This window comes from Bufo gargarizans, chromosome 1 (assembly GCF_014858855.1).
Source record: "Bufo gargarizans isolate SCDJY-AF-19 chromosome 1, ASM1485885v1, whole genome shotgun sequence".
NCBI classification, from domain to species: domain Eukaryota; kingdom Metazoa; phylum Chordata; class Amphibia; order Anura; family Bufonidae; genus Bufo; species Bufo gargarizans.
The window spans coordinates 39,074,229-39,087,138 of NC_058080.1; the positions used below are offsets into that span (position 1 = coordinate 39,074,229).

General features: G+C 42.0%; 1 protein-coding gene across 2 annotated transcripts in view; it reads left to right on the forward strand.

Moving 5' to 3' along the window:
* The window catches only part of CTBP1 (C-terminal binding protein 1), a 291,924-nt gene that overhangs the window by 21,999 nt on the left and 257,015 nt on the right, over nucleotides 1-12,910 (forward strand). For both annotated transcript variants that reach the window (XM_044294954.1, XM_044294936.1), the window contains exon 2: nucleotides 7,791-7,889. In XM_044294954.1, coding sequence (XP_044150889.1) covers nucleotides 7,791-7,889 — 99 coding nt within the window. The remainder of the gene's footprint in view (nucleotides 1-7,790; nucleotides 7,890-12,910) is intronic.

A 12,910-nucleotide genomic window follows, 5' to 3' on the forward strand; every position in this document is an offset into this window, starting at 1 on the left:
TCTGTTTTTTCGGAACAGAAATACAGATGTGTAAACAACATATACGGGCTCTGGCTGGGCTACTCAAGGACATTCACAGAGTTTTCCCTAAGTCTCTTCTGTGTTGTCTTGGCTGTACGCTTAGGGTCATTCCCTTGTTGGAAGATGAGCCTTTGGCACAGTCTGAGGTCCGGAGCACTCTGGATCAGGTTTTCGTTAAAAATATCTCTGCACTTTGTGCCATTTAGCTTTCCCTTGATCCTGACCAGTCTCATTGTCACAGTCGCTTAAAAATACCCCCATATCATGATGCTGCCACCACCGTGCTTCACTGTAAGGATCATATTGGGCAGGTGAGGAGCTGTGCAGACGCTTAGAATTAAGGCCAAAAAGTTTAACTTTGGTTTCCTCAGTCCAGAGAATCTTGTTTCCAGGCAGGCTTTCATATAGTCTTTACTGAGGAGAGTCTTCTATGTGGCCACTCTGCCATAAAACCCAGATAAAAGTGGAGTGCTGCAGTGATGGTTGACCTTCTGGAAGTTTCTCCCATCTGCACCCAGGATCTTTGGAACTCAGCCAGAATGACCGTTGGGTTCTTGGTCACCTCTCCTACCAAGGTTCTTCTCAGACGATTACTTAATTTGGAAGTGTGGCCAGCGCTAGGAAGAGTGGTCCCTGTTGTTCCAAGCTTTTTCCATTTAAGAATTATGGAGACCACTGTGCTCTTAGGAACTTTCAGTGGAGCATCATTTTTTGTACCCTTCTCCAGATCTGTGTCTCCACACAATCCTGTCTCTGAGCTATACAGGCATTTTTTGCTTGTTTTTTGCTCTGATATTCCTTGTCAGCTGTGAGTCCTTATATAGACAGGGCTGTGTCTTTCCAAATCATGTCCAATCAGCTGAATTTACCACAGGTGACTCCAATAAAGGTGTAGAAACATCTAAAAAATTATCAAGAGAAAAGGAAGGGCCCCTGAGCTAAATTTCAAGTGTCATAGTAAAGGTTCTGAAGACATATGTTCCCGCTAAATTTTAGTTTTCCTTTTTAATACATTTGCAAACGTTTCTAAAATTCTGTTTTCACTTTCTCTTCATGGGGCATTGAGTGCAGATTGAACTAATTTTTTTATTTATTTTAGCACTAGGCCGCAACATAACAAGATGTGAAACCAGTAAAAGGGTCTGAAGACTTTCCAAATTCATTTTATCAATCTGCTCAGACTTCTGCTCTGTAACATTCTGCCAGCATTGTGCACGGCATATCTTGTTGACAGGTCCTCTTTAAGGACAGTAATACACTTAGTAAAAAATTGCTTCTGACTCCAAATCAGTAGTTTGTATATCAATAATACTCACTGGCCCTGAAATGCATTGTGAGGACTCCTGAGCGCTTGTCCATAATGGAGAGGACTTTACGAGAGGTCCTCTCACTACATTCCACTGCTGGTGGAACTTACAAATTACTGATCTGAAGTCAGCACTTTGCTGTATTTAATATGGTTTGATAAAGGTCGGAGATTTCTTTTAAAGGCAGTCATAAAATCTGAAAATCTGAAAGTGTAAATTAAAAATATATATTTTTTTTATTGTGTAATGTGCCAATTTAAAGGCTATGCTTTATGTGCCAATTTAAAGGCTACGCACTCTTCTTCTACTGATCTGTCTATACTTCTACTGTCTGTATAAGACCAACAAGATGGGGCATATGGAGTGGAGTAATATATTACTCCAAGATCAGATCACTCATGAAGGTCTACATGGTTCTGTATACCAAAAATGGTAGATTTTTATGAAGACTATTTGCAAAATTGTCTCATTTTTATATCATGTCTTTTCAATAAAGTAAGGAAAGGAGAATTATGATAATTTCTACCTAGGACTCCACTATTTAAAGTCCTTAATGTTATGGTCTGCCTGTCATGGTCTTATGAACAGCTCGTCAGAGTGCCACGGACCCTTCAGTAAGCTAATCAGTGGAGGTGCCAGGAGTAGGTCCATCCCCAATATGATCTTAATGGCTTATCCTAAGGATAGGTCATCAATCCCCTTTTATGCATTTGTTTTACCACCTAGAAATGCTGTCATCTCCAGAGAAGATTACATTAACATCTTCTTACTCTACACCACCAGGAAAGCTGATATAGACCACCAGAGATGATAACATTAACCCCTTTCTTGCCCTTTACCACAAAGGATGCTGACATTAATCTCGTTCTTGCCTTGGACCACTAGAGATGCTGACATTGCTCCCTCCTTTCCCTAAACACAAGGAATTTTGGCATTGACCTGTTCAGGATCTAGACAACCAGGGGACTTGATGATAACCCCTTAGTAGTCATTGACCACTAGGGATGTTGGTTCAAATGCTTTCTTTACACTTTAAGTAGACCCTAGGTCTTTTAGTCATAAAAGGTCTTTGTGTGAAGCCACCTTCCAACACTGCTCTTTTATCCAGCTGGTTTTATTTGGTAGAAAGCTATGTATAGAACCTTCACTACAGGAAACTGACATTTATTTCCCTGTGTGACCGATGAATGTGATAGATTTTGGAAAGGATGAATTATTCTCTTTGAAATGTTCGGTTACCTCGCTCAATTTATTTTTTTGAAGGATGGAGAACCATTGTTTGTCAGATAATCTGCCAGCATCAGCAGTAGCTACCATTAGTCTTCTGGAAGCAGAAGACTTGCAGTACGTATCATACAGAATAAATAGCACACAAGGCCGAAGTATTGTTTCTGTTAACATGTAATTCAGGTATCAGGAGTGGAGTGAGGGATTATCGTTTTACATTGAACCTTTGAGACATGGAAGATTTGAGTGATGGACAATTCATTGCATAAAGACCAATGATGCCTGAGGGCCAAGGGAGGGGATGTTTGTTTAGGTTAGTTGAGTGAAATTAGCCTTAAAAATCTAAATTCTATTGAATGTTGCAAATTTTATTGTGGAATTCTAGGAAAAGTAGTTGTCTCATGAAGACCAGAGAACATAGAAGCCCCCTCTGTCATCCATATGCCCTAATGATGCTTGTGAACAGGGGTTCTTTTAATGAGAAACAATCAACATACCAGTTCTGTAAAAATTTTCAGTCTGGTCCTCATTAACAGTCTCCAAGGTGCTCTGTACAATATTGGTCTTTGAGGTCCCATGTATCAACTGCCCACCTACTGTATGAAATCCCTACACAAAGATGCAGGGAAAAAATGCATGGGGAAGCAGACGCAAAAGACAGTATCACATTGAGTATAGATGACCGACCGAGGAAAGAAAGATGAGATGTAAAGGACAATACAAAGTGCTAGACTTGCTGTTGATGGGAGTCCTTGTAAAGTAGGCCTTGATTCTGGGTTTTGCATTGGGGCTCCCTGGTTGCTCACTGAAATCTTGGACAGTAGACTGTGCAAATCCTTTAGGCAGATGTGGAAAAAATTCTGCAATGTTAGAATGCTTTCAAAAATAGAAGTGTTGATAGTTAATATTTTTTCCGTTAGCCAATGGAAAGTGATCAAACAAAAGAGAAATCTAAATCTGGTCAATATTTGGTGTGACCACCCTTTGCCTTCAACACAGCATCAGTTCTTCTAGGTACACTTGGACACAGTTTTTGAAGAAACTCTGCAGGGAGGTTATTCCAAACATCTTGGAAAACTAACTACAGGTCTGTGGATGTAGGCTTGCTCAAATACTTTTGTCTCTTCATGTAATCCCAGACAGACTGGATGATGTTGAGATCAGGCCTCCGTGGAGGCCGTATCATCACATCCATGGACTCTGTATTCTACTTTACGCTGAAGATAGTTCTTAATGACATTGGCTGTATACATTTGGAGCCAATCAGACGTCTCCCTAATAGTATTGCATGATGGATAAATATCTGGTTGTATTTTTCAGCATTGAGGACACCATTTAAGAGCATCTGTTGGCATGATGTATGCATGTTGCCTGGTAGGGTTGACCATGCTGAGTAAAGTGATACCTGTCTTTTGTCTCTAGAGTGAACTGCTGCTGAGGTATCTTTTTTATTTTTATGCCAATTAGCAATTTTGAGCACCTAGGGGCTGTCCGTAGCACTTGGAGCACCACTAGCGCTACACTCCGGTCCTCTGCATTCTACTCCTTCCTAGTTGAGTGACAGGGCTATGCCTCTTGTCTAGACCTGTGTTCTTGCACCTGCACGGTCACTCACTAACGTAATGTAACAAACAGTCATTGGTGGACCAGTGTTGTGTAAATATTATTATGGTATACCGAGTGACTGGTCTCAGTATGTTAGCAAAATCATGCATTCCAAGATGTGGGTCCCGGCACTCATTGGTGGCAATGGAGGCTCTGGAGTGAGGGCTGTATGGGGAGAGGAGCATACTGACCTCACGATCCTCCCAGCAGCTGTGCTCCTACGCTCTCAGTGAAGCCGCTGGTGCCTCCACTTCCAGATGGAGTGATGTCGTTGGCGCATGCGTACCCTCAATCTGTGCAGCTTGGGCAGCAGCAGCAGATTGAGTGCACAAGCATAGCACCAGAGCATAGCGTTAGAGGTGCTCCAAGCGCTACAGCCGGGCCCTTGGTGCTCGCAATGGCTAATTTGTAAAAAATAAATAAAAGAGAACACTCATTATTACAATTAAGTATAGAAATATAAGGTGCCAAGAGACCATGTACCAGGCCATGTGGCTGCTGGTAGCTATGGGAAAAGAGGTCCATGCCAGTTTGGGCACATCCTCATTTGATATTGGGTGATGACAACATGTGCAAGACTCCCCACTGCATTGAGATGGGAAATTGACCCAAGTGTCATAGAAAAAACATTTTGGGAAACAAACACCTGTCTTTGGTAGCAGAGCCTGCCATCATGACGGGGGTCTGTTTTAATCGCTGCCATGAGGCCCACCCTCTTTTATGTACAACACTGTTAGTTGCATTACAGTATTACGGTATAATTCTTAGATTTTTGCATTTCCGCTCATACAAATTCAGAGGTGTAATTTATAATCCAATGTACTTTACAGAAATCAATGTAGTGGGTCGTAATTTACATTGCATTATATTTTTATGGCACTAGATGGTGCCAGGATGACATGATTCATCACCGTCTGGCGCCACAGAAATCCTTTTTAAGGTAGAATACAGGTTCCGCCTTGTTGATGCTCACGTGTCGCAGTCTATGTGTAGCAGTTACCTTTATTTTTTTATCTCTAATGGCCTAGTTACTCTTATTGTGATTCCATCTCGGCAGTAATGGAAATTAACACTTCATATGCTGGCTATAAGGACCAACCAAACTTGACAAGCAGAGCTGCAGTGTAAAGCATTTGGGTGGGATCAAACAGCAATCCAAGCCTATGATGAGGCAGGAAATACATTTCAGACTACATTAGTGTTTCATAAACAATACAACTAATCTATAGCCACTGATTACAACACTTTCCTAGTAGAGCAGAGCTAAAAAGCATCAACACCAAAGGAAACAACTAAAAGTATGTTCACACCTGCATCGGAGTCTCTGTTCAGGGTCTCTATTGCAGATTCCATCAAAAAACGTAGCAGAACAACGGAAATTGCTACCGCTGATGTGAACCCATTGGAAAGTAAGCCCAAAGGAAGAACAAGTAAGGGAAAGACTTGTGTAATTTATAATATAATTTGTATAATTTATGAAACAAACACCACAAATGTCCTGTGTAATTTATAACACTATTTAACAGTAAATAATAGTGAAGCGACCATATTGCTGATTATACGGGATTTATCGCAGCAGCTGTAAAATGAGACTGGTTTAGCAGCTGGGATTCTATTTCTGTTTTGCTGACCTCTAGTGGCTAATATGAAAAGTTAAGTATTCATATGAGTTAAAGATGAGAGAATTTCTTGAAATTCGTTTTGGGTCTGATTCGCCAGATTTTTCAATTTTTTTTATTCTGAGACGAATTAATTCTGAAAGTTGTGCAAATCTGTTTTCCTTCAAAAAAGGACAAGAAAACGGAGTGTATGACACCAGCAGATGTTAAATAGCTATCCAAGTCAGCTGTTTAAGTCAATGCTTAAAACAGACTATAACTTGGCTAATAGCGGAGTAAGAATTTCATCTTGTTGCTCTTTCCAGGTGATTACCCTTTATCAGAGCAGATAAAATTAGCTTAGCTAGCTGAGAGGCCTTTGTCAGGGGATCTGGGAGGTACTATTTTTCACTATCCAGAGCGTATATTATGCATGAGGAGTATTGTAGGTAAGGCAACACTGCTCTCCATTTTTGGAAAAAATATATGCAAATTAGCAAAGCTTAGCTTTCTTTTCTTTTTGGAAGGAAAGCTCATTTGAATATCTTTAGGTTTCTGGGAAAGACACTCAAATTAGCTTTTCTTCAAATAGACAAAGATGTCGGCAGAAGTAAGATATGCTAATTTGCATATATTTTCCCAGAACCTACAATACTCCTCACACATACCAGGTTCTCTCAATAATGAGAAAGAGTACCCCTGTAGGCCCCAACAAAGGCCTCTCAGCTAGCTAAGCCAATTTTCTCTGATCTGCTCTGTTATATGGTAATCGCATGGAAAGCGCTATAGGATGAGATGCTGACTTAGCTATTAGCCCAGTTATGCTTTGTAGCCTGTTTTTAAAGCTAAGCATTGACATTGGATAGCTATGATACATCAGCTGCTGTGAGACACTCAATTTTCTTGTCCTTTTGGAAGGAAAATTGATTTGCACAAGTCTTTTCCCGAGGAGTGTTACATGGGGACATCCAGTTTTCTTGTCCTTTAGTTTGTACATATCTTTTAATCTGAATGTTATGTGTTGGCTTCTATATCTATCTCTCTGAAGCTGAAGAAATTCAGGTTCATTACAATCGGAATTTTAAAAAAATATAGGAAGAATCAATTTGATCTTTAATATGAGTTAAAGGAACACTGCTGGGGAATCAGATACACTGTTTGTTAGACAGTGGGCGTTATCCTGGCAGTCCCCTGTTATTCTCCCTTTAACCCCTATACAACAATCTGGTCTCCGCTGCAGGGGAACCACTAGTCCACTACCTCCTGGACTAGTCTCTGTTTGATTGACAGCTGAGGCTACTTTCACACTCGTGTTTTGGCTTTCCGTTTCTGAGATCAGTCTGCAAATTGCGCAAAACATGGATACTGTGTGCATTCTATATTATGCAGAACAGAACAGCTGGACCCTAATAGAACAGTCCTATCCTTGTCTGTTCTATTATTTTGCGGCCATGTGGACATACAGACACGGAATGCACACTGAGTCATTTTTATATTTTTTGAATTTACATTCAAGTGAAGTGAATAGTACAGACATGGAATATGTTAGTGTGCAGGAGCCCTAAGGTTGGCCCCCCGAATCAGTTACACTGGTGGCCCTAAGTACCCCAGTCTGACACTGCTGGGGGGTACCCTATATACCCTAGAACGACACTCCACAGCCTGCAAGGAGAGAAGAGCGTAGGAGCATTCCGGCGGCCAGTCCACTGGATTGGAGAAGGATGCTGATGGGGCCAGCTGGAGGGTGAGCGAACAAAGTGGCACCTGTGCCCGCGGGGAAGAGCAAAGCAGAGGCGAGACTGGGACACCGCCATAAGAGTGTCATAGCTTACACAGGGCTTGAGAAGGTGGTACAGGAATTGTGTAGTGTCCTTTGTAATGAAGTCTAATGTGCCACCCCATCGGGCCCTGCATTAGGCATAATAAACTGAATGAATTGGTGGTTGACCATGAAGAAATATATGGAATGCTGATTGTACCTTGATAAATCCTGCAGTTTGCAGAGTCACTCATACCCTCTTCTTTCTTGCAGCTCCATACCCTCTGGCTTGGAGGGCTCAGCATGCTCTGGCCCCTACATCTGGAAGCAACACAACCCCTTGGCCAATGATGCGAAGTTCGCCTGAGGCAGGTAAAAAAATGGCTTTTTATTATATCCTTATGTTTTAGTAACCACATATTGGGCATATTTTTTAAAGCATTCAGTGGTGATATATTTCACTTTCCATGTAACTTCCTACATATCATATAGTGGCTGCATGCACAATAGGTCAGCAGTCAGCTCACTATCATTACAGGCAGGATTACAATAAAAAAAAAACTAAAGCATGTCTATTTTTTAAAGACAGAGGTAGATAAGGAGGAGCACATTTCCAAGAGGTGATGGATTTAGCTCTCTTCCTCCTACCACTCCCAGAGCAGTAGCCTCTGCATATGATGCTGAGCATACTCACTACTACTGTCACAAGTCATTCCTGACTATTTTAACATTTTCTGTCCAGGTATCCTGATGTAAAGCAAATTTCTGCACCTGCAGTTGTAGTGATTTAGCCAAAATGTCTGTTTCCATATTTATGTAGAAATCATCAGAAAACAATATTAAATTAATCCTGTTCTACCCTTGTTAGGCTAGATCACAATCCTGGTCTTGATTTAAAACCAAGATTCTTTGCTTTTAAAGATGAGAAAGATGACAGCTAGAGTCTTTAATAGCAAGGATATATCAGATACAGTAAAAGGTTAATGGTAATATCCCTGGTGAACTAGGGCAGTGAAAGGGTTAATAACATTCCTGCTGGTCTAGAGCAGTGAAGGGGTTATGTGTGCAATCCCTTTGGGGTTATACGACTGAAGAGGTCATAACATGTCTGGTGGTCTAGGGCAGTGAAGGAGTCAATGATAACATCTCTGGTGGTCTAGGGCATTGAAGGAGTCAATGATAACATTTCTTGTGGTCTAGGACAGTGAAAGAGTCAATAATAACATTTCTTGTAGTCTAGGACAGTAAAGGAGTCAGTGATAACATCTCTGGTGAGCTTGGGCAGTGAAGGAGTCAATGATAACATCTCTGGTGAGCTAGGTCAGTAAAGGAATATGATAACATCTCTGGTGGTTTAGGGCAGTGAAGGAGTCAATAATAACATTTCTTGTGGTCTAGGACAGTAAAGGAGTCAGTGATAACATCTCTGGTGAGCTTGGGCGTTGAAGGATTCAATGATAACATTTCTGGTGGTCTAGGACAGTAAAGGAGTATGATAACATCTCTGGTGCTCTAGGGCAGTGAAAGAGTCAATAATAAAATTTCTTGTGGTCTAGGACAGTAAAGGAGTCAGTGATAACATCTCTGGTGAGCTTGGGCAGTGAAGGAGTCAATGATAACCTCTCTGGTGGGCTAGGACATTGAAGGAGTCAATGATAACATTTCTGGTGGTTTAGGGCAGTAAAGAAGTCAGTGATAAGATCTCTGGTGGGCTAGGTCAGTTAAGGAGTATGATAACATCTTTGGTGGTCTAGGGCAGTGAAGGAGTCAATGACCACATTTCTTGTGGTCTAGGACAGTGAAGGAGTCAGTAATAACATCTTTGGTGAGCTTGGGCAGTGAAGGAGTCAATGATAATATCTTTGGTGGGCTAGGGCATTGAAGGAGTCAATGATAACATTTCTGGTGGTCTAGGACAGTAAAGGAGTCAGTGATAACATCTTTGGTGAGCTTGGGCAGTGAAGAAGTCAATGATAACATCTCTGGTGGTCTAGGGCATTGAAGGAGTCAATGATAACATTTTTGGTATTTTAGGGCAGTAAAGGAGTCAGTGATAACATCTCTGGTGGGCTTGGTCAGTAAAGGAGTATGATAACATCTCTGGTGGTCTAGGGCAGTAAAGGAGTCAATGGTCACATTTCTTGTGGTCTAGGACAGTAAAGGAGTCAGTGATAACATCTTTGGTGAGCTAGGGCATTAAAGGAGTCAATGATAACATTTCTGGTGGTCTAGGACAGTAATAGAGTCAGTGATAACATCTCTGGTAAGCTTGGGCAGTGAAGAAGTCAATGATAACATCTCTGGTGGTCTAGGGCAGTGAAGGAGTCAATTATAACATTTATTGTGGTCTAGGGAAGTAATGAAGTCAGTGATAACATCCCTGGTGTGCTAGGGCAGTGAAGGAGTCAATGATAACATCTTTGGAGGTCTAGGGCAGTAAATTAAATTAATAATAATGTCCCTGGACTACTCATAGACGTAGGGCAATCACAGCGTAGTTGTGACAGTTATTTACCGGCTGACTGAAAGGATACTGTGGAGAGTGTAGGCAGTGAGGAGAAACCGGGTACAGCTACCGCCCCACATCCAGGCACTCATATTTGGCTGGAATCTCCACCACCACGCTGCTGGCTCCGTTTTCAAATTGATTAATAATGGCCGCACTATTGCAGGTAAACAGCAGATTTACCCATGAAACTACACAACCATTAACAATCAATTTAATCAGGCATCGGACATGTCTGGATGGTTATCAGCTCCATCTGGCCACTGCTCGGTATTTAGCACTGTAACAGACTAGACCAGGGATCAACAACCTTCAGCACTCCAGCTGCTGTGAAACTACAACAACCAGCATCCAACATGCTCAGCTGTTCTTCTAACTCTCATAGAAGTCAACGGAGCATTATGGGAGTTGTAGTGTCAGAACAGCTGGAGCTGGAGGGAGTGCCGGAGGTTGTTGATCCCTGGACTAGACCATATAGTGCAATAGCCAGGATACGAGTTGTTAAAGTTCGGTATTTGTCGTGACGCCAGTTGCAGCGTGCGCAGGGTACTACTCCAGGGCCCTTCCAAGGTGTTATAACGCACATCCCAGATTAGGAATGCTAGAGTGGTGTAATGGCCTATAATGTCTCTGTAGTTTGGTGGTAGTTGTGTCACGGTGTCTCCTACCTGGGTACGGCTGGACTCCTGGGTCACTTGCAATAAATTTGAGTGTAGTGATAGTAAATGATGTCCAGACCTTTAGATGAAGTTCAAATTTTGCTTTACTTGAAATAACTTGCATCCTAGCAGTATACAGCTTTGGTCTTTTGGTCCCAGCAGGTTTTGGCAATGATTGGCAGGAATGAGTACTTCTGCTTTAAATGTGAACTCTGCTGTGTGGGGACAGACTAGCTGAGGAGGAATTGGCTTCTCCTAGGTCTCTGTACTTATCTCTCAGATGGATTCTCAGGGGATGCTTTCTTCCTGGTACTGTGGAGTTTGTCTGTAGTTTTCTGCTTTCCTCATCCAGCAGAGGCTGCAGGTGCTCAGACTGGGTATTTGGCAAAGTCTCAGCCGAGACTCGGTCCTTGCTGTCTTCCCTATGCAGGTGAACTCCTCACACACACAGCCTTCCCCTAGCAAGGAGGAGGCTACACTGACTCTAACTTCCTTCTCCACCCATGCTGCAGGATGTGGGAACAGCCCCCCTCTCCACAGAGGGGGAGCTAAGCTGGAATAATCCATTCACTAAACTGGGACTTTACTTGCCAATGTGTTGCTGGCACCTACTGGTTACCAGGCAAATTACAGGAACAATAGTATTTAACATAGTTTTATGCAAATTTGTGAAAGACATGAGCAAAATCACATCTGATGACAGTATAAAGCTCTTAGGAGATAGTAGCGGGGTAGAGGCGTGTAGTAACACAACTCTGGGGTGTTACAATAGTACATCTGATGTTTCCTTCAGTAGATTCTTGAACTCTGAGCAAGACGGATGTTGTCAATTTCATGGTGGTTTAAAGGCAAGAATTGTATTCATCCAGTGTAAATTCTGTGTAATGTACTGTATTTATGCATTAACCTTTTTATATTCTGGAAACCATCAGCATGCTGATGCAGACAAAACTATTTATTTTCTAATATATCTCCAGTATTTATTGCATATAATAGTTTGATGTATTTGATGGTGTCCTTTAGTAAATACGTTTTGGGCTCATAAACACCTTAAAGGGGATCTCCAAGTTTACAACAATTTTGCTTCCGGCTTCACACCCAGGAAATACCTGTAGATGCGTGCTTAGCCAATCACTGGATGAGTCGGGTCAAATATGTGGCCAGTGAGTGCCTGATCAGGCATTCATTCTCTGAGTGTCAGAACCAGACCAGGAAGTGGAGACTAGCATCAGAATGGCAGTGAGGTGAGTAACACTTATTTTATTTGTAACCCATTCTGCCTCACAGCCCTTTTAAACAGGACCTGGCAGCAGGATCAACCATGCTAAACCAGGCATACTGCCTGGTAGGCTTGATCCTGCTGATTAAAATGATAACTGTCTTGTGAAAATCGGTTCTGGCGTTCCCGAGAAAAAAGGCTTTTATTCTTTCTGTAAATGAGGGCTTCAGCGCACTAAAGGGGGCGGAGCCCAGACCCTCAGTGCTCCTCAGCTTACCAGTGCTGGCCACACCCCTCAGAGCACTGAAGCCCTCGCATGCAGAAAGACTAAAAAGTCATTTTCTCGGGAACGCCGCAACCGATTTTCACAAGACGGGTATCATTTTAATCAGCAGGATCAACCTTATTATAATGCACAATGCCTGGTTTAAATGGATTGATCCTGCTGACAGATACTTTTTAAGGATGCTTCTTCACAGATCAGTTCTTTCCTATTACTGACTCTCACACCACTACAACTCCCAGCAGACTGTCAATAATCCCGGGAGTTGACGTTTCTCTACAGTTGCAAAACCATAGGTTGGATAAGGCTCCTCCAGTTGTTCTCCTTTAAGAACTATATATGGTGTATGTACATTTGTCCTTCTCGCCGTTACCCCCCAGAGCGGTTTTTATAACAGATGGAAAAAGTTTGACTCCAGACTTTTGATTTGAAGACAATTCGTTTCCAGCTCTGTGTCTCTTGTTTGTGCCATTGCTTATCTTGGAGCGGGGCCGTTTACCAGGGCACCGGTCCAGTTACTCATTTATTGAATGTGAGTTGAACAAATGGAGGCAGAGCAAAAATTATGTAATGAATAGGAAATAGGATAGTCCCAATCTGCATCTGTAACTGATGAACTGAGGCTTTTGTTCCAAAGAAAACAGCTTCAAATGAAATGTGATTCATTATATGGATGGCACAGAGACGCTTGTCCCATATGAATGTGGCTTGATTGTCAAGTGCTAG